We start from the raw sequence: 18,712 nt of genomic DNA, 5'->3' as shown, positions 1-18,712 counted from the left end.
TCTCGAAAACAAATCATAGAATATCAAGAAAAACGATACTTCGTGCGATCACGCATCAGAATAAAGTAAGCAAATTTAAACCTCAACAGAGGATTCCAGAGGCATCACAGAAATTCGAAAGAAACTGTTTTATTGGTAAAAATCTTATTATCTAGTTGTGTATAAAAAAATATAGCTAGATATACATATATGTTGAAGATTATTCAACACTTTGATAGACTGCAAGTAACATCTTTGAAAAATTGCTCTTTTTCGTTGGCAGTAATAATTCATAAAATTTCACGGTATACGAGATCAAAATCTTTAAGATTTTCCAAGGGTGGATTGTATTTGTGCTTTTCGGATTGGGATTCAAGAATTGGTAACTGCATTCTAAGCTTTTCCGATTGCTGGATGAACTCTGTTATCTGGTCATCCAGATTTGGAACAACGGTGTTATCTTTAATCTCCTTGCTCGCATCGTTTATCGCGTCCTCACAGGCCTTGAATCTTTTTTGAAGTTCGAGTTCTTGGCGTAGAGCGGCGTTGAACATTGTGACCTATGAAAAATCACCCTTGATTAAATGAAACGAAGAGTGCAATTTTAAATTTATAATACATGGCGGTTTGTCGAGTGGTATTTTACACGGAAACGTTATCACGAAATTTATTCTGACCCCTTTAGCTCTCTTTTGGAGATTCTCCATCTTGGTCTTCAGTTCTTGAAATTCATCTTCGCCGACCTGAACAGCTTGACCTTTATCCTCATCCAATAAAACATTGTCAGGGATTGCAATGAATTGTCGTACAATGTTCTGCAAAACAGTGTCAAGTTTACTTCACAATTGTCAACAATTGCAGATGAAAGGGTGGCAGGTAATCGAAGAGCAAGATGACCTGGATTCTCAACGCTTGTTAAATTTATTAGAAGATGGAACTAGACACTACAATAGAGGAATAATTACATTCAACGATTCCATGTGAGTTTCAGCTCTGTTTTCATAAGTCTGAGCTAATTCTTGGGCTTCTCTTCTGAGGACAGAAAGCTCCTCAGTGCCCAGTTTATATTTACTTCCAATGGATTTGCACAAATTCTGACAGACCGACTGTACCTCTTCCTTTATTATATTCTTTACTGAAATGATTACAATGCCAATGTTTCAACATGTAGAATCGAGCCTGACAAGCATAGGAATGTGAAAGATTTAGATCGAGCTGATAATAACAGTAAAAACAGACTTGAAAGGTCGCACATATGAGCCTGACGTTAACTGCCGTACGTGAAACGGAACACGAAAAGGAAAAAGTTGCAAAAATGTTACAGTTTAGAAAAAGAAACTGCGGCGGAGGCTGAACGGATCGCAATCAGAACAGAAATGCAGATGGAAAATAGGATTATTATACAGCGAGTCGTGGGAATAAAGACAAACAAGATTTTCGGTTGGCGTGGTGACGCGCGTTGATAGCGTCACAATCGTTGGACGAGTGTGACTCTAGTCATGATTTAAATCTACATGAAACCAGAGCACAATCGCCCGACGACTGCGACATCGATTCGCATCGACATAAAGCCGAGAAAACCTGAAAGCATTGACAAAGGAATTGATGGAAGTGACGTTGTCCTCTTACTGCCATCGTATGCAGCCCGGGAGTGAAAGCCAAAGAGCTGCATCTCGTACTCCTCTCGTTTCCGTAGCTTCATCTCCTCCGACGCCATAACTCTCGAGATTTGTCCCAAATTCACGCGCAGCGTAAACCAGCCGTATTTTAATAGGCCCCCGACTAATTCGCAGGATTTTATTTGACCGGTGGTACTATTTTATCCCCGATAATTCCTCTGCTCCTTTTCTTCGATCGCTGATGATTGACGTCCGTTGACAAGTGAATATGGCGTCTTCGTCCCTGCCTCGGCGTCCCTCGGTCCTCACGAAATTCCACGGCTTGACGTCCGTCCGCGTTCCGAAAAAAAATTCAAACCGGAAGACTGGCCCTCTACCGGCAACATCGAGGACTATCGTCATCGACGATTCGATTCGCTGCCTGGAGCGTCGAAACGCTCTTTGGCCAATAGCGATAGTTGATACTCTCTCGAGGAGGTTTCACTGTTGGACATTGTTCCCGAATGTTGTTTCATACGAATCAAAACAGAGCTGGAGTATCGTAATAACATTGTAAGGCATTTACGTTGGTCGGAGATTGTAATTATAGTGACATGATGGAATATTTTAACATTATTATTATTATTATTATTAATTATGTAATAAGAATGCGTACAGTAGTGAAGACAGTAATTGGTACTGTAGATTGTAAATTACAATTATGTGAAAAGATTGAATTTTACTCTTTTGTACGGGTACAAAAAAAAAGCACTCGTAAATGTGTAATATAAAATTACATTAACGATGAGGATTAGATTAGTGTTTTCTGCGTTTGTCGCGATCGTCCCGTCGTTGATCTCGGTCATCCTTGCGTTTTGTTGTAGTAGTTGTGCTGCTGCTCGCGCGTTTAGCTTGGGTCAAGAACTGATCAAGACCGAACGGATCTTCTTCGTCCTTTTCAAACTGCACAGGACCAGATCGCGTCGCGAATCTATCGGTTCCGCTGAATTCTTTGTCAGGAACGAATCTGAAGATAGAATGAAATTTACGCATGATTTACCACCCGTTATTCTCGGCCATGATCAGCTGAAAATTATATCGCTGATTAATTATTATACGCACCTATTTGTCTTGACAAGTTTTTCCAGATCATCACCGTAATTATCCTTGTCAATATTTTTGCTAGGTCGATATATGTGTGATCCAATTGAGCTCGAGTCCCTCCAGGGTTTGTCATAGACGTTGTACTCATCCTCGTGGCCGTAGCCACTGTCCATTCCCTTCGTTGTATTAAATAGACGCTGATCAAACTGCGCCTCTCCGGAATTAGGAACATATTTTGCCGGCAATCCCAGCGCGATTTGTTCGCTTATATCACGTTCGCGTTCGCGTTGCAGTCTCGAACGCTTGTCAGGAGCGGCACGAGCCAAATTACGATCTCGTGCTCTATCCTTGTGACGTTCTTGACGTAATTGATCACGCTCTCGCGATTCCCCAGCCTTGTCTGAAACCCAATTATTTTTATTCACACAAATTTGTCACATGAACATTTTCTTTTCCCAATTTTTACCCGACTTACCAAGCGCCGCAGCAGACTTTATTCCAGCTCGTTCCTCCCTAGCCTTTTGCGCGAGCTGACGCAGATTGTCTTCTTTCTTTTCCTTTTCTTTCTGTGCCAATTTCCTTTCCAATTGTGCGCGCATTTCCACCGCTTCACGAGCTTTTCTGTCCGCAATGTAAAGAGCTTCGGCCAGTTTGGCAAAATTCTCGTTTATGTGAACCTGTTGCAAGCCACGACCATCGGCAGCTAGACGTTTATCAAGAGGGATGGTGTAACCCTGTGAAAAAAGAAAATCACATCGTTATTAACCACGAAAATCAATGGACATCTGTTTTAATCACCTTAGCGTTCTTCCAATTACTAATGCAGGGAGGAATCTTCCACTCCTTCTGCTCTTTAACAGTAACTTTTCTCGTTGGGGAATGCATGACGGGAGCAGGTGGCGACGGAGGTCCGCGAGGGATCTTTTTGTTAATTCTGAAATCAAAAAATTTGTTTCTCATGTACTAGTGTCGGGGAGTTGCGTGGAAATCGAAGAAAAACTCACTTGAATTTCGGTGGTTCTATGGGATCGACTTGTGCCTCTACCATTCTGATCACCCTCTGCTTAGCACCGGAGTTGAATGACTGTCCCTGCTGCGACGGGGTGTAACGAATATATTGAGCAGGTCCCTGCTTTTCTGCGCACCGAACTGGCATAGCCGCTGCTATTTTAGATTCAGTTATTTTCTCAAGAGCTCTCCGTGTTTTTTCGGTGATTTCGTCGATATCATCGCCGGAGGGACGCTGCAGTGCAGGATCATCTTCGGTCGTTATTTCAGAGGGAAGCAGATCGCTCAGTTTGGTATAGACAATCTGTCAAGGAAGAAATGAATGCCAGTAAATCAACGTATATTCAAAAATACTCTCAATACCAAGTTCAGCTTTACCTTGTCTTTGGAATGTCCTTGTCTAGCGATCATATCGTACTTCACTTTTCCCTGCGCATCGAGCTGCACAGCAAGCGCATTGCTGGTGGCTTCCTTTCCTTTCATTCCCATGCTAAGAGGATACTGAGCGACCTGGATCTCCGGAAACGCTCCGCCATCTCCAAAGTCCTATAAATATCATTAGTTTGTTATTTTTCGTTTTACGTCACACTTAAGAAAATTACATTTTAGAAATAGCAGGCGGTTTTCTTACCTCTGCACTGCGCGGTACCCATCCTTTTCTTTGCCCATAGGGCGGAGCTGTTACCACAGCTTTAACAAGAGCAGAGACCGGTCTCTGCCGGAGCTTCTGTTCCCTTGCCTCATCTTCACGATCCCAAACAGCCTGGGTCGGTGCAGGTAGCAAACTATGTTAAAAAGTTGGATGTTATTTATCAGAGTATTTGAGAGCGAAGATGTATTCAAAATACAGATTGAACGAGAAATGCTGGAATCTCTAGTGTTGAAGAGGTTTTGATGTAAGGATCAGGGCTTGTTGACAGTAATAATGATGAAACAGCAGCTCACCTTGTTAGCGACATTTTGTTCATTCAATCTTGGTTCCTAAACGACACACACAAAGCGTTTACAAAGTAATCAATCGATGCTGAAGCGATGGTTACCCATTTGTTGCTTTTGGCCTTTCTTTTACGTTCAAGTGGGATTGAAATAACAGTTCTCTAAAATCGACAGCAATTTTTATAGTGGCCGTATTATCCGATTTCAGATAATTAAGGCCTAACGCAATGCCAAAGGGCAAAGATCCACGGAGTGCCGATCGCAGTGCTGCCTAGTGGTAGGTGGAGGAAATCAGTGGGGTACTACATCGATCATAGACTAGATGATTACTAGATGGCGGATCAACCCGTAGATTTGATCACATGGACATCAACGACATCAACCGCGCCGCCGACGAAATTTGACAGCCTAGAAAGAGGTTACGTTGAGCGGCGACGTTGCGGGTTTGACTACATTTTATTAATTGACGATATTATGGCCGGTAATCTTAGTGACATGTCGAAAAAATCGAATGAAAAAAATCTTTACAATCCACGATTGGCATTATACAAAAATCTGACAAAAACAAGTAACGGCAGAGATGATTCGCCACAGGAGATTCGACGGCAACGTTTACTCTGGGAGCAAAAAAAGTGAGTTCTGTCATTAGTTACGTACTTTGCTCTTGATATTGTTGTATTATTTTTTTAAATTCACCTAATCTTTAACTGTACATACATGACAACAATGTATCTACAGAAACAGAGATGCCACCTTCGACTCGGGCCGAGCTCTTTTGGACGAAGCGTTGCAGGGCAGTGACTGCAACGACGAGAGAATGGAGGTGCAACAAGACGAGACCTGGCGGTGTAACAGGCGGGTACCGCAGTATGCAAATCAGCTCATGATGTCCGAATGGATGTTGGAGATCCCTTCTGATCTCTCTGAAAAATGGCTTATGGTTCCATGTCCCCAAGGACGCAGGGTTCTTCTTATTGCGAGTAAGGTTTGTAATTTTTTGCTGGTGTTACGGTATAAATTCAAAGAATTACAAGATTAATCCTTGTACAGGGGGCAACAACGGCTTACAACAAAAGGGGTGTTAGACTTGGGAAATTCACCTCGGCTCTACCAGGAGGCACTTATCAGGACTATAAAAATAGATGCACAATACTCGACTGTATTTGGGACAAGGATACTAAAACCTATTACACCTTGGATGTCTTGGCTTGGTCTAATCAGCCACTTCTCGATTGCGATGTAACGTATACAATGTTTAGATTTGGATTTGTCTTCACAACAAAAATCTATAGCATTTGAAAGTAGCAATTTATTGTTTCTGATGTAGGAATATTTCAATCTTGTTGTGATGATTTATTATCCAACCTGGACTCTCGTTTGTGCACAATAAACTCTTCTTTGATTTCAGACAGAGTTCAGGTTCTTTTGGTTGAAGACACGGTTAGAAGAGACACAGGGACTCGCTGAGAGAGGCAGCCTGGTCAATAGCTACCCTATTCTCTCCCTGCCAAATTATCCCTGCGATTGTGATGCTGGTGCAGTTTTAGAAAACTTATCATCACTCCCTCCCCTCGACGGATTACTCTTCTATCATAGAGAGGCGCATTATACGCAGGGACGAACACCCCTGGTTAACTGGCTGAAACCGTTCATGTTATCCGACGTATTTGGGTTTCAATTTCCTCCAGACATTTACGAGAAGCCACCGGACTACGTAGACATCAAAAGTTACATTCGAAAGAATAAAACAACTCGAAGAAAAAATAAAGGACCTGACGAATCGGTAAACCTTTTCTTTCTTATTTCCCGCTGAGTGCTATTCCCATTGAGTCGTCAAATTTAACCATCGATTTTTTTCTCCTACCAGATGGAAATTATCAGTGCAGAAAATCTGGTCGAAATGGCCTGAAGCTCAAGACATGAAAACTCTGAAGTATACAACACAGGCAGTTTTAGTGTAGACATTTTACCAAGAAAGATGAGTTTCGTAACTGACAATTTTTCACGAAATGATACAGGTCTTCATTAGAGGACAGGAATTACAATCAGAGGAGGTAGAATTGACCATGTGGCTAATTTATATGCGATTGACTGTTCAGTACAATGGACTAGGTTTATTTTACGAATAAATAATTCTTAACACGATGCTTGTTTGACGTAAACGACTAATTCTCATTTGATTGTCGGAATTATAAAAGAAAATTAAAAAAAAATACATTTATCTACGACAGCTGATTACTCATTATTTGGGCCTCCAGAGCGCGATGGCGTCGGTATATATTTCTTCTAATCGGTTGCCCTTCTATCGTCGTACGTAATCCGTGTTATACGGAGGGCGATTGTGTCTTGTTTGCGTTGTGTGTGCGTCCAACTCGAAAATGCGATTGGGTGTGCGTGCGCACACGCATGTAAAGATAGGTAAATAAAATTAGTCGAAACTATAGTTGAGGGGAGAACGCGGCTCCCGCGCAAAAATAATCCCGGAGTTCGATCGGTTTACAAAGTGTGTTTAAACAAGATCCTCCTGGGCCGAAGCGATCGGAAAATTGTAATAAACGTCAGCGTCGTTGAGTACTCGGCCAAGTGTCATCTGTCAAATCGGTTTATGATCGACACAAAGATCCTGGTGTTGGGTAGACATGGCGACGGTGAAGATCGCGTTCCCGGCTGGCGGGGAGCCAGGTAGGATCACGAAGTGGAGGGTCGGGATGAACGCGATGGTTTCAGCTGGAAGAGTTGTCCTCCATTACCGCAGCGTAGCCGTCGGCGGGGAACCTTCCAAGGACCCGGAGAAGAAACTTCGCGCCTCTAAATTCGGACGTGTTATAAAAGTCCTCGCAAACGAAGGCGACGTTCTTCAACCCGGGTAAGCGCATCGTAACCTTAAAAAATAATTGTCCTAGGAATCCAGGGGCCTCGTCCAAGCGCCATTTTTCACCTAATTTTTTCTTACAGGCAAGAAGTTTTGTTGCTAGAGGGATGCAAACATCCCACAGTCATGAAAGATCTTTGCGCCGAATGCGGCGCTGATCTTCGAGAGGAAGTTGTCGGGGATGACGGGCAAAATGCTGTCACTTCCCAGGCCAGTGTACCGATGGTGCACTCCGTTCCTGAGCTTAAGGTTTGCCCTGAACTTGCAGAGAAAATTGGCAGAGAGGATGAGAAGCGTTTGCTGCAGGATCGAAAATTGGCTTTACTCGTTGATCTGGATCAAACGATAGTTCATACTACCAATGACAACGTTCCCCCCGACATGAAGGTAGTATTTACTACTTGGTTATAGTATAAAAGAAACGTATTTGTCCATGAGAATGTCCACATTATTGAATTTACATGTCCTTTTTTTTCTTATTCTCAGGACGTCTATCATTTTCAACTCTACGGACCTCACTCTCCGTGGTACCACACAAAATTGAGGCCTGGAACAAGAGAATTTCTGGCCAAAATGAGCCACCTTTACGAATTGCACATTTGTACTTTTGGAGCTCGAAATTATGCTCACACTGTTGCTGCCCTACTCGATAAAGATGGGATCCTATTTTCTCACAGGATTCTTTCGAGGGATGAGTGTTTTGACCCAGCTTCTAAAACTGCAAATCTCAAGTAATTCCGATACTAGTTTGATTAGTTTCTGTTTTCCCATACATGCGGAATAAATTAATTTTATTAATATTTTATTTATACATCACTTGCAGGGCTCTGTTTCCTTGCGGCGATTCTATGGTTTGCATTATAGATGATAGAGAGGATGTCTGGCAAGGTTGTGGTAATTTGGTACAGGTAAAACCGTACCATTTCTTCCGACACACCGGGGACATTCACGCTCCACCAGGACTGGCTAAACGGGATCAATTTCCGCAACTGAAACCCACTAGTTTGGAGGAGATGAATGAACCGGAAGCTGGAATTAAAATAACGGAAAATGGAGCCTTACCGAATATTGATTGCCAAGATTTTCAAACCTCTGAGGAGAATCCTAACAAACAGAAACCTGAGGATGAAACAAAGGAGGAAAAAGACGTGACAGAACCGGAACTTCAAGTGGAAACTGGAGGATTGAAATCGAATGAGATAAACGAGGAGGAACAGAAGGAACCGACTGTGGAAAGTAAAGCCCCTGAATGTATTGAGAAGTTAACAGAACCAGACGAGGTAAATGAAAATAATGCAGACAAAGATTCGGTGATTGCTGATGAACAGGGACCAAAAAAGGAGGAATTAGAGGCAGGTGAGGCTGAGAAACTGGCAGAACCAGGAGAGGTCAGAAGGAAAGCAGCTGAAGAAGAGAGTTTCAAAGATTTAGAGAAGAGACAGGAATTAGAGGACCACGATGATTATCTTCTGTACCTAGAAGACATATTGCGCAGAATTCATGCCGAATTTTACAGCAAACAGGAGACTGAAGCAGAATCCAACAAGAGCCTCAGAGATATCATCCCGCGTGTGCGAGCACGAGTTTTAAAGGGACTGCGACTTACATTTAGCGGCATAGTCGCCACTCATCAAAAGTTACATCAAAGCCGAGCCTACAAAGTTGCCAGAGCACTTGGCGCAGAGGTATCTCAGGTATGTCACTCATTAGAATGATAATTCTTTCTCAGTTTCTTATAGCAAATCCCCATTACGTTTGTCGTGATTTTTTTGTATTGTTTCTCAGGATCTGCAGGAGAACACGACACATTTGGTAGCGATAAAACCAGGAACCGCAAAGGTTTATGCAGCCAAGAAAATGTGGCAAGTGAAAATAGTGAATCCCGATTGGCTGTGGACTTGCGCAGAGCGATGGGAATGTGTTGACGAGCGTCTCTATCCGCTCACCAAGAAGGTACGTGTAGTTCTCTGATCATGCCAGTTTTTTAGACGAAAATTTTTCTTTGGATCATCGAAAAATATTCCTAGTGAATTAAAATGAACCAATGCAGGCTCGTGGGTCCAGGGTACCCCCGCCGCACTGCAGCAGTCCGGACCGAATTGATGACCAAGAGACAGAGGGAGGAGATAGGTTTGCGGACAGTATAAATCCCCTCATGTCATTCACACTAGAAGAGATTGCAAATATGGACAAAGAGGTGGAGGAAGATATGAGTGACCAAGAGCTAGAAGCATCTGCACCTGTCTCTCAAGTTGAAACATCCCAAACACAGCGCCGGCGACGTAGATCAGCAACACCGGATTCGTTAAATGGTGAGTGGAGATCGAATTATCTTTTTGGAAGCAATTTTTCGATTACTTACTCGGCATTTTCCTTTCGCAGAGGATTTTGAAGATGAAGCGTTAACTAGTAAGAGAAGAAAAACTGTTATATTAGAAGAACCAGATGAGAACTCTTCTACAGAAGGTAAAAAAGCAAGCGATGAGGATGAGGAAGAAGATGACCCAGACGATGAAGATGATCCTTTGACAAGGTTCAGACGAGGTGAAGGATCGCTGGACGGATTTGACTTGGGAGATGACTCTCAGGATTCTATGGAGGTGGCAGCAACTGAGGATGACGGTGAATGGAATGAAATGGGTGCGGCTTTAGAGAGAGAATTCTTGTCTGAATAAGCAAACTCTCAGCAAGTCTTTCTTCAATTAGAAATATGCATCGACGACGAGATCTATTTTCTACACAATCTGTCTTGATTAAGAAAACCACTATACAGAGCACTTTTACAAACAAAAAAGTCATTTGTACATTATATCACGTTTATCGTTTACCTGGATAGAATACAAACGATAGCATGTAAGCCAGATCAGTCACTATTCGACCCAGGAAGTGAAAATTACCAATATTGACTTTCTCATTCTTTGGTAAAGACTGGACTATTCTACTTTAGAAGCTTTAAATTATAAACATTTGTGATATGAATGTTGAAACTTTGAGAAATATCGAATAAAGTACCAGTTAAGATTAGCTCAGAACAAGTTCTTACCGAACTTTGAGATATGGCTGCCGTTTGACACAGGTTGAAGAATACAGTACAACAGGGGGGGAATAGAAAAGGTTTAGAATTTATGTATCAACATTTATTTAAGCTAGTTTCTAGGATGTGAGACTGCGAATTTATACAGCATATGGTTGCGGGTCATTTGGATCTTCGTGATACTTCGTGTACGTCTCTTTATGACTGAAGTCACGTTTGTCCTCTTGGCTCCCCCTTGGAGGTGCTTTATCATAATCGAAAGCAGAGTCTGTTCTTCCGAACAATTTGTCTTCAGCCTTCATATCATCCCTGGAGTAAAGAAGTAGAAACGATACCAAAATAAAACAGTTTACAAAGCTGGTATGTGTTAAGAGAATATGCTAAAAAAAAAGGGATTCAACGCACCTGTACTTGCTCACAACAACCTTCTTTCCAGTCAGAGGATCAGTGACGTCACCCAACGGATAAACTATCTCCAGGATCTGTAATTAGTCGTACATATAATACGGCTTAAAAGCACCGTTCAAACTTAGGAGGATGTACGTAACGAGTGATGCGAACCTCGTGTGTGATGAGGCGAGTCAATTTATTTGGAAGTTCCTTGATCAAAACAGTGTCCCCAGGTTTGCACAACGCCTGGGGATCGTGGGCGTAGAAGAAGGAGTTCTCTCTGTAGTACTAGAACCCAAAAAATTAGAAAATGAGCGACATAACCTTAAAACGATAATTGCAACTCGGATTTAGATACCGAATGACAATGTACGTACCATGTTAAGGTTTGTATCGAGTTTAAAATTCTGAACCCGTATTTTTGAGGCATTTTGCTTTGCACAGGGGACACACTTTCCCAGTAACAGAGACAAGGCCGTCTTTCCTTGCGCCGCTGCGACCGCAACTTTCGCCATCTTTAATAAGCCCAAACAACAAACTACTTAACCAACGGAAGGAAGGATTGGGCTCGGCTGCTGGAGGAACTCAGTTTTTTGGTATTAGTTTCTGCTAAAGCGAAGAGAGATGGTGCTACACTGGATTCCGCGAAGCAAAAGGGAACTGATCAAATATCATAATAGGATAAAGGTATTTGAAAAATGAAATGAGATTCTCTCTATTTGACCCTTTGGGTTTGAATATCTGCAGCTGTCTAGTTTCTGTTGTACAGTCTTGTAAACGATCCGAGTTCCGAGTTCCTCAAACTGAAATATCTGTTTTACAGATATCTAGCGGAAATCGAACACCGCCGAATGACCGCGTGTTACGCAAGGCTCCCCCGCAGGAATTATACGATTGCATAATCTGACAATGAGTTGTACGTGATACTCGATTATCCACACAGAGAGCTTGCGTCATATGCAGGAATGATGTGTACAGGGCGTGCTTTGCTTGCAGGGGGTGCAGGGCGATGATCGGCGTAACGTAACAGCAACGGCACGTTACGTGGGACGAACCAGCAACTCTAGTTTAATAATTAATCTCAAACTATTAACAGCGGAACTCTGATTTTCGATAATGAAGCTCCGAATTACGTATTTCCTTAATTAATAACGACTCGGTATGGTATCCTTGTGTAGGTGGTGGGGGTACACATACGCCAGTTAAACTTATCGGGAATACGCGAAGCTGGCAGGAATCTGGATAAGGAGCTGGCGAAGGGAAAGTTCCGGAAAGACGAGACGAGACGAGGCACGTGTAGGTATCACGGAAGTCGGTAGATGAAGCGATCACGCTCTCGAGTAAGATGCCGAGGCCTTAACGACGACGGGATGTTGGCGAAGAAAGTATATAGGCATGGGTTGATGGGTTGCTGCAAATGGGCGGCGGTGGAAGGGGGGGATGTAGAATTTGCCAGGAACAGGGTTGACGAGAAATGGAAATGGCTCTCTGCAGGGCGGATTAAACGAGGCAAGTCTTTGTATTCCGGGCTCGAAACGAGGGGAGACAGTGTAGGTCACCGAGGAGAGGGAGGGGAGCGAGAGGGATAAAGAACGGCGAAAAAGCTATACATTCGCGAATTAACATTGGGTAGAGAGTCCTCTCTATACGCCTATGTAATAAATTGCTCGAGCGATTTTCGCCGGCTCGTTCGTTCTATGCAGAAAATTTCCCTACGCTACGTCCTAGAGACGAAGTACATACGTATATACGTACGAAACAGGTCTGCAAAGTGTGTCCTGCACAGCTTTTATCTTCGACTCAAGGCGACTTGATTCGGATGACCGGACTCGGCTGGACGAGCAGTCTCGACAGAGTCAATTCTATTGTTGGAAAGAAAAGAGGATACGTCTTGGCGAAGTCTCTTTTTTCATCGGGGTCAGAGGAAGAGGAGGAGGGGGTGGAAGGGGAAGACGAAAAGTCGCATCGTCAATTCGTTTATCCCTGGAGTTTCTTATATATCGTTTACTTTCCAAAAGCCAAAGGCAAGCCGGCACGCGTTTTACTACACGTATAAGACGGCGACCTAGCTCGTCGTGTCGTTACGGGACGTTGATTTCTCGTTCCATTCTTCCTTCCCGGTCCCTCGACTCCAACGTTGAAAGTAACGAGCCGGTGGTCCTCGACCGTCTTGGTTTTCGTTACTGGGCTTCTCGCTTCCGACCGGCAGGTATAAGGTATAAATGAGTTTCGTGTGTAGTGTAGCCGGACCCTTTAATACCTACGCACAATCCTCGAGGCGAATCTGGAGAAGCTTGGGTCGTAAACTAATACGAGCATCTCTCGTTTCTGGGTGACCTTGACTTGGGGTGGGAAATTCTTATTATCCCGTCATCCACGAGCCGAGCACTGGCTTGCTGTGAGGAAGCAAATCGCGTCTTTGAGGGGGCGAAATGGGTCGAGCAGCGTATTGGAGTGTTTTTCCATTTTTGTTGTTTGTTCTGCCTTTTTGTTCGCTCTACTTTCAGCGATGAAACGGAGCGGAAATGGAGCGATATTCTAAGTAATTAACGTGCCGTGGATTAATATAAAATCGAGAAAATATTTGTGCCTGGTTGGGCATTTAAAAGCATCGAAAATACGAATATTTTTCATCAGTTGATGCATGGTGGACAATATAACCGTTGTTCGCGCTCTAGGTTTCTCTAACTTGAATAAACGAGGTGCAGAAATTGTTTTGTTCAAAGCCTTCTAGCCGTTGCCGGGCTTCTCTTTGGGATAATGTAAAGCCCCATTAACAAAAGGCGTGCAGAGAAAGAAAATCGGGGCGTGCGCGCGTTTCGTTCCCGCGGGCAGAGCAAAAAGTGAGACGTTGTTTCGGGTAATTGCGTAAAGCATTGTTTACACGATTAGTATGACGATTCTTTTTCGCAACTTTCTTTTCTTTTTTTCTTCTTCTTCCCTCAGAATCCCTCTGTAAAGAAAGTGGGTAAACCTCATCCTGTTTTTGTGTATATATATATATATATATTTATAATACTAGGTGCGTATAAAGAACATTTGCAGGGAATGTTGCCAAAATTAAAGTAAATGGCAGCAATTTATCGCTCTCAAACGCGGCAACGTTCAGACCGTCTCGCCCGATGCTCGAAATAATCGCTATAGCGTAGCGTCGCGGGTGGTACAGATTAGTAATTCCAGCTAATAAACCGCAGGCGAGTTTTCACCCTCGTATTTTCCGTCTCTTATTGTCAGTCAAATTTGCTACGAAGTAACAAGGAGAGAAGAGAAGAGAAGTGAACACGCCGCGACACAACGTGAAAAGGTTTTGTAGCTATAGAAGAGAATCGCAGTTCTTCCGTTTCCCCCACCCCGCCCGTGAAAAACAAAGAGCAAGGAAGAGCGTGGAAAAAAAAAAAAAAAAAAAAAAAAGGAAGAACGGAAAGAAGGTAGGACGTAAAAAGCGGTCGGAAGGAGGAGCAGAAGGGGGGGGGGGAGGAGAGCTTAAACGTCGACTCGCGGGGAAAGTTGCACCTAGGACAGCTCGAGTCGCTCCCGAGGTCGCTTCTAGGCGCCGTCGGGAGGGCAATACTTCCTTCTCGTCGGGCGTTGCGTTGGGGTTGCCGTTGCGTTTAGTTGCGTTTGGGTCTTCCGCGCAGACGTCGAGGCTGGGCGGATAGGGGATGATCGGAGGACAGAAGGGTGGGCGGCGCGCCTCGCCCGCCTCGTTCGTCGTCGTGTTCAGTTCAGATCCAGGAGCCGAACGGGCCGCGTGTCTCTTTCTTATTTTCGTCGTTACCGCAGCGGCGTTCGGTCGCCCCGACTTTCATTCTCTTCCAGTTTCCACGCCCATTTATTCCTCAGTTAGACGGGGATTCGAGCGAGCTGCGGACGCGTTTGATCCCGCTCTTCATTCAATTGTTGTTTCTGTTTCGGGTGATCATCGGTGACAACGGTGGATTGGATGGATACTATCTGCATCTTTCGTCGCGAAGCAGTGCAGACAAGTGTGAAGTAAGGCATTTGATGGTCAGTTTAGAATTTTACGAAAACAATTGCGTTACAGTGAAGACAAGTGTGAAGTAAGGCATTGATAGTTAGTTTGGAATTGTTCGAAAACAATTGCCTGTCGCGATGCAGATCGTCGCTTGTCGCTAACGAATAACTAATAAAACAAACGACTGTGCGATGTTGCAGCAGCGGTAACGTGCAACAGAGTAATAAGTATCTTCCATTAAAGTGTTCTCTCTTTTTCCCTCTTTTCTACGTGCAGTTGTTGTTGTTGTTGTTGTCTGTGTTGTGCCTGCACGCGTCCGAAGAATACGAGTATACGCCAAACAGAACGAATCAGCGATTCGATTGCTTCGATTCGATACGAGAAAAACAAACGAGAATCTGAACAACGGCTAAGTAGCTGCAACGTCGTTCTTCGATTCTTGGATAAAATTTCAGCCCAGATGCGGAGGGATTAAAGATGCCCGTGAAGAAAAACCGCATCTGTATAAATATCTGTGTTTCTGCTAATATTTTTCCAGCGTCGCCGTGGCCGCGATAACCTCGTGAGTGCGTGTAAATAGATCGGCACGATGCTGCCGCTGCAGATCGCCGAGTCCTGATCCACCGTTCCTGCGTCTCGGACTGGCGTGTTTTCTTTGTTTTGTGTGTTGTTAAATTTTTGCTTTTCTCCTTCTTACGTCGCGTCGTGCGTTCTTTTCAGTGAAAAAACAGTGCGCGTGAATAATTATAATAATTGAGCATCATCGCAGTGAGTGAAGTGTGCTTGTTGTTTGTCGCCTGAGCATTTATTGGAGCGAGTGTGGCGAGAAAAGAGGAGAGCTAGGAGATCGCTCAGCGTATTATTCTTCTTCCCTCTTCCCTCTTCTTCTTCTTCACCATCTTTTTCTTCTTCTTATTCTTCTTCTTCTTCTTCTTCTTCTTCGGGCGGAAGAAAAACCCCGAGAGTGAAATGCCGTGATGGAACGAATCCCGAATACCTCCGTCCGTGCCGCCCTGCTTCTCCTGCTTCCCCTGCTGCTCGCCCTGCATCCGGAAGTCGCCGATACGGCACGTGAGTAACCATTTATTCTCCCTTTCTTTCCAAAACTTATTACTACTTCGCGGCTTCGCCCGCATCGAAATTTTAACGACCTAACCTAAAACCGAACTTATTACAATCTAACCCCGTGGTAAAAAAAAATGAATCTTTCTATAGCTGCGAACCATCGTCTCGATGGTACAAATATATTGCATAAACATGACCTCAATCGGTCAAGTCGTTCAAAAGTTACACCGTCGCTAAAAATGTGTAGAACAATTTTATATTTCAAGCTTTTTTTGAAGATGCTAACCATTTTGTTGGTTTAACTAGTAATTATTCAATTGTCCTCGTCACACGCTGCTAATTATTGTTGACCACTTGTATGTACATGCAACGAAGAGCTGGCGCTACGGCAATGAAAGAGGGTGAAAACTTTTTCTCCCCCCTCTTTCTCTCTCTCTTCGTCTCCCTTTCCGCAACCACGAAGAGGGTGGGTGCACTTTCAGGGCATTGATTAGCTCGAACAATTGCGAAAGGTTGGGACGCGAACGAGACGAGACGAACGAGCTGAACTGTTTGTTGAAAAAGCTTCTCTCTAGTCAAGTGTAAACCACTCGAGAGAAATTTTATGCCGCTTCGTTCAACCGCAGCTCACGTCGGCCGCAGACGACGTCTGCGTCTCTCTCACTCTCACTCTCTCAATCTCATATTCGCACAATATGTACGAGAGACCAACTCGCTGGTGCTGTGTTGACTTTTTACTGCCTGTTCCATTCATCGTTTTCGTTTTTCTTTACACCGTCCTAGATTGCGATTGAAAACAATTGCGGAATATTCCTTTATAGATACATGCGATTTGTCATCATTGGTGAATATTTTTGCTGATTAAAAGTTTACACCGAGAATGAGATACTGTGAAGCATGATGTCCGCCCTCCTGCACCATGATTATTAATCAAGACTAGAAACTTTTTCTACACAGCATGCGCGTATGCACGGAAGTAGAGAACAGTTTTGTCTTCTTTTTCTTCTTTTTTTTTTTTTTTTTTTTTTTACAAGTATACATATATGTGTATAAAACGTGGATATACATGTATTGTATGTATTACACATATATCGTAAATTTTTCTGAGGATCGAATTGTAGGACGGATGTTATTCGTATTGTAATAATTATTTCATTAATTCGATGTGTGTGCGTAAAATGCATGTATTTCAAAATTTACTTTATAAATTATTCCGCACCAAATATCACGAAACTGCAGAAGCAGCTAGAGCAGCTAGAGTTGAAAGACAAACGTGTGAAAAAAGAACTCTTTGAAAATAAAAGTTTCATTCTAATTAATTCTATTACAGTATCGGGGGTTTGAGATATTGAAAAAAATTATTTCATTTTCGAATTTCATATTATCTCATTCGAGAATGAAGATGTTGAGAATGTACACGACTCTCTCTCACACATACACGTTTCGTTGTATAAAACATGTAATACTGTATATATATATAACACCGGAGCTTTATATATGACAATAATAATAACAATAATAATAACGCTCGCAGCATCCGTATTTTCCAATTAATCAGAAATAAACAAAGTCAACGCCTGCAGTCACCCTGGTGGTGGTGGTTGTGGATTATATATGTATAACGACCCCGATATATAAATGTTATTTATTACTCAGAGAGAGAGAGAGAAAGAGGGAGAGAGAGAGAGAGAGAGTGAAAGGCGAGGATGGTTTGATTTTCCCCATCCGATTCTATCTCTCTGAATTCGTTGCATTTTCGAGGCGAAACGCTGCTGCAATGCTATTTCGACGTCCATCGGAAAGCTGCATGTCGTGTGCAGCCTAGTTAGTCACGCTGTTGACCATAAAATGCAAATTATTTTTCATGCATATTATTATTGTTGTTGTTGTTGTTGTTGTTGTTGTTGTTGTTGTTGTTGTTGTTGTTGTTGTTGTTGTTGTTGTTGTTGTTGTTGTTGTTGTTGTTGTTGTTGTTGTTATTATTATCGTTGTTGTTGTTGTTATTATTATACATGAGATAGTTTGGCGTCAGGCATAGACGTGAAAAAGAATCGTAAAATTTTCGCTCAATTTTTTTTATCTATTCGATGGATAAAACAGATTTTCTTAGTAGTGTTAAATTGTCATTAAAAGATGTTAAACGATTTTTCTTTATCGATCTTTAAAATATCGTCACGGGTTGCTTTAAATATCACAATATTGAAGTTAGTATCGTTGATGTAACCATATCCATCGAAATATAAGAGAAGCATTGATTTACAAATTGTTTTTTGTTTCGTTTTGTTTTCAACGAATTTGGAAACGTTCAAGTCTCATCCAAACAATATGACAGGATTTTAATTTTTTCGTTCTTTATTTCATTTCATTTTTTTTATTTTTTTTTTTTTTTCCTACTATCTTCTCTCAAAACTGTTTACAATTTTTTTTTTTATATTTTTGAAAAGTCACGCGTCGAAATTTCTTTCGCTCCGCAAAATGCATCGCGTTCCATCACATGATGGAATCATGTTGCGTTGAGTGAGATTTTTACTCACCGGCGGTTGGTAAAGGGGTTGGGGGGGGGGGGGGGGATGAGACGACGCGGTTATTTCCCCCAATAAAACGCCGTTGCATATTTTACCTTGTTGTTGTAATTTCATGATGTATATACCAACATACGTGATATAATTAGGGTCAAACGTCTCGGACTATGCTGACCGGAAGTGGTCGATTCAAACTCTTCACACAAACACACGGGGTAACAAAGGGAA

The 18,712-nt window shown here is 42.7% G+C and overlaps 6 protein-coding genes across 9 annotated transcripts in view; 3 read left to right on the top strand and 3 right to left on the bottom strand.

Annotated features, from left to right (window-relative positions):
- Window positions 1-168: 168 nt before the first annotated feature.
- LOC124414900 lies at window positions 169-1,930 on the bottom strand. The gene is made up of 4 exons (XM_046896055.1): window positions 1,609-1,930; window positions 945-1,114; window positions 657-794; window positions 169-539 (listed from the first exon to the last, which is right to left on the bottom strand). The coding sequence occupies exons 1-4, from the start codon at window positions 1,694-1,696 to the stop codon at window positions 270-272; spliced, it is 666 nt and encodes a 221-aa protein (XP_046752011.1). The 5' UTR covers window positions 1,697-1,930; the 3' UTR covers window positions 169-269.
- Window positions 1,931-2,209: 279 nt separating this feature from the next.
- On the bottom strand, window positions 2,210-4,864 carry LOC124414717 (puff-specific protein Bx42). Its single transcript, XM_046895745.1, has 8 exons — window positions 4,635-4,864; window positions 4,321-4,474; window positions 4,068-4,235; window positions 3,686-3,993; window positions 3,480-3,615; window positions 3,157-3,415; window positions 2,700-3,081; window positions 2,210-2,604 (listed from the first exon to the last, which is right to left on the bottom strand). The coding sequence occupies exons 1-8, from the start codon at window positions 4,655-4,657 to the stop codon at window positions 2,394-2,396; spliced, it is 1,641 nt and encodes a 546-aa protein (XP_046751701.1). The 5' UTR covers window positions 4,658-4,864; the 3' UTR covers window positions 2,210-2,393.
- A 146-nt stretch (window positions 4,865-5,010) lies between these two features.
- LOC124414600 (snurportin-1) lies at window positions 5,011-12,788 on the top strand. 3 transcript variants are annotated; one of them, XM_046895579.1, is made up of 5 exons: window positions 5,011-5,257; window positions 5,364-5,610; window positions 5,676-5,864; window positions 6,034-6,438; window positions 12,778-12,788. In XM_046895579.1, exons 1-4 carry the CDS (start codon window positions 5,100-5,102, stop codon window positions 6,436-6,438), a joined length of 999 nt encoding a protein of 332 aa, XP_046751535.1. In that variant the 5' UTR covers window positions 5,011-5,099; the 3' UTR covers window positions 12,778-12,788. The 3 variants fall into 3 exon arrangements, with proteins under 3 accessions (XP_046751535.1, XP_046751534.1, XP_046751536.1); XM_046895578.1 differs by lacking the exon at window positions 12,778-12,788 and adding an exon at window positions 6,493-6,813 and having other exon boundaries at window positions 6,034-6,408; XM_046895580.1 differs by lacking the exon at window positions 12,778-12,788 and adding an exon at window positions 6,493-6,816 and having other exon boundaries at window positions 5,061-5,261; window positions 6,034-6,408.
- On the top strand, window positions 6,996-10,521 carry LOC124414599 (RNA polymerase II subunit A C-terminal domain phosphatase). The gene is made up of 7 exons (XM_046895577.1): window positions 6,996-7,491; window positions 7,581-7,884; window positions 7,984-8,228; window positions 8,321-9,191; window positions 9,283-9,450; window positions 9,548-9,809; window positions 9,880-10,521. The coding sequence occupies exons 1-7, from the start codon at window positions 7,265-7,267 to the stop codon at window positions 10,170-10,172; spliced, it is 2,370 nt and encodes a 789-aa protein (XP_046751533.1). The 5' UTR covers window positions 6,996-7,264; the 3' UTR covers window positions 10,173-10,521.
- Window positions 10,620-11,463, bottom strand: LOC124414601 (28S ribosomal protein S17, mitochondrial). Its single transcript, XM_046895582.1, has 4 exons — window positions 11,299-11,463; window positions 11,093-11,209; window positions 10,937-11,013; window positions 10,620-10,840 (listed from the first exon to the last, which is right to left on the bottom strand). The coding sequence occupies exons 1-4, from the start codon at window positions 11,434-11,436 to the stop codon at window positions 10,672-10,674; spliced, it is 501 nt and encodes a 166-aa protein (XP_046751538.1). The 5' UTR covers window positions 11,437-11,463; the 3' UTR covers window positions 10,620-10,671.
- Window positions 12,789-15,344: 2,556 nt separating the features above from the next.
- Window positions 15,345-18,712, top strand: part of LOC124414724 (hemicentin-2) — a 142,551-nt gene continuing 139,183 nt past the window's right edge. For both annotated transcript variants that reach the window (XM_046895760.1, XM_046895759.1), the window contains exon 1: window positions 15,345-15,968. In XM_046895760.1, coding sequence (XP_046751716.1) covers window positions 15,875-15,968 — 94 coding nt within the window. In that variant the 5' untranslated portion in view covers window positions 15,345-15,874. The remainder of the gene's footprint in view (window positions 15,969-18,712) is intronic.

The sequence above is a fragment of the Diprion similis genome, chromosome 14, assembly GCF_021155765.1.
Source record: "Diprion similis isolate iyDipSimi1 chromosome 14, iyDipSimi1.1, whole genome shotgun sequence".
NCBI classification, from domain to species: domain Eukaryota; kingdom Metazoa; phylum Arthropoda; class Insecta; order Hymenoptera; family Diprionidae; genus Diprion; species Diprion similis.
The sequence above is the reverse complement of the archived record's forward strand: the minus strand, read 5'-3'. Positions and strand labels throughout refer to the sequence as shown.

What these genes read in the sequence shown, in the direction of transcription:
- LOC124414900 (XM_046896055.1), bottom strand. Translation starts at nt 1,696, where the DNA reads ATGGCGTCGGAGGAGATGAAGCTACGGAAACGAGAGGAGTACGAGATG. An exon ending in CCGGGCTGCATACGATGGCA is followed by an intron (nt 1,115 to 1,608) that starts GTAAGAGGACAA and finishes TAATCATTTCAG; the next exon opens with TAAAGAATATAATAAAGGAA. An exon ending in TCCAAAAGAGAGCTAAAGGG is followed by an intron (nt 540 to 656) that starts GTCAGAATAAAT and finishes GATTTTTCATAG; the next exon opens with GTCACAATGTTCAACGCCGC.
- LOC124414599 (XM_046895577.1), top strand. Translation starts at nt 7,265, where the DNA reads ATGGCGACGGTGAAGATCGCGTTCCCGGCTGGCGGGGAGCCAGGTAGG. An exon ending in TCTAAAACTGCAAATCTCAA is followed by an intron (nt 8,229 to 8,320) that starts GTAATTCCGATA and finishes CATCACTTGCAG; the next exon opens with GGCTCTGTTTCCTTGCGGCG. An exon ending in TCTATCCGCTCACCAAGAAG is followed by an intron (nt 9,451 to 9,547) that starts GTACGTGTAGTT and finishes GAACCAATGCAG; the next exon opens with GCTCGTGGGTCCAGGGTACC.
- LOC124414600 (XM_046895578.1), top strand. Translation starts at nt 5,100, where the DNA reads ATGGCCGGTAATCTTAGTGACATGTCGAAAAAATCGAATGAAAAAAAT. An exon ending in TTCTTCTTATTGCGAGTAAG is followed by an intron (nt 5,611 to 5,675) that starts GTTTGTAATTTT and finishes ATCCTTGTACAG; the next exon opens with GGGGCAACAACGGCTTACAA. An exon ending in AGCCACTTCTCGATTGCGAT is followed by an intron (nt 5,865 to 6,033) that starts GTAACGTATACA and finishes CTTTGATTTCAG; the next exon opens with ACAGAGTTCAGGTTCTTTTG.
- LOC124414601 (XM_046895582.1), bottom strand. Translation starts at nt 11,436, where the DNA reads ATGGCGAAAGTTGCGGTCGCAGCGGCGCAAGGAAAGACGGCCTTGTCT. An exon ending in CTCGCCTCATCACACACGAG is followed by an intron (nt 11,014 to 11,092) that starts GTTCGCATCACT and finishes GACTAATTACAG; the next exon opens with ATCCTGGAGATAGTTTATCC. An exon ending in GTTGTTGTGAGCAAGTACAG is followed by an intron (nt 10,841 to 10,936) that starts GTGCGTTGAATC and finishes TCTTTACTCCAG; the next exon opens with GGATGATATGAAGGCTGAAG.
- LOC124414717 (XM_046895745.1), bottom strand. Translation starts at nt 4,657, where the DNA reads ATGAACAAAATGTCGCTAACAAG. An exon ending in AACAAAATGTCGCTAACAAG is followed by an intron (nt 4,475 to 4,634) that starts GTGAGCTGCTGT and finishes TTTTTAACATAG; the next exon opens with TTTGCTACCTGCACCGACCC. An exon ending in AAAGTCTGCTGCGGCGCTTG is followed by an intron (nt 3,082 to 3,156) that starts GTAAGTCGGGTA and finishes ATTGGGTTTCAG; the next exon opens with ACAAGGCTGGGGAATCGCGA.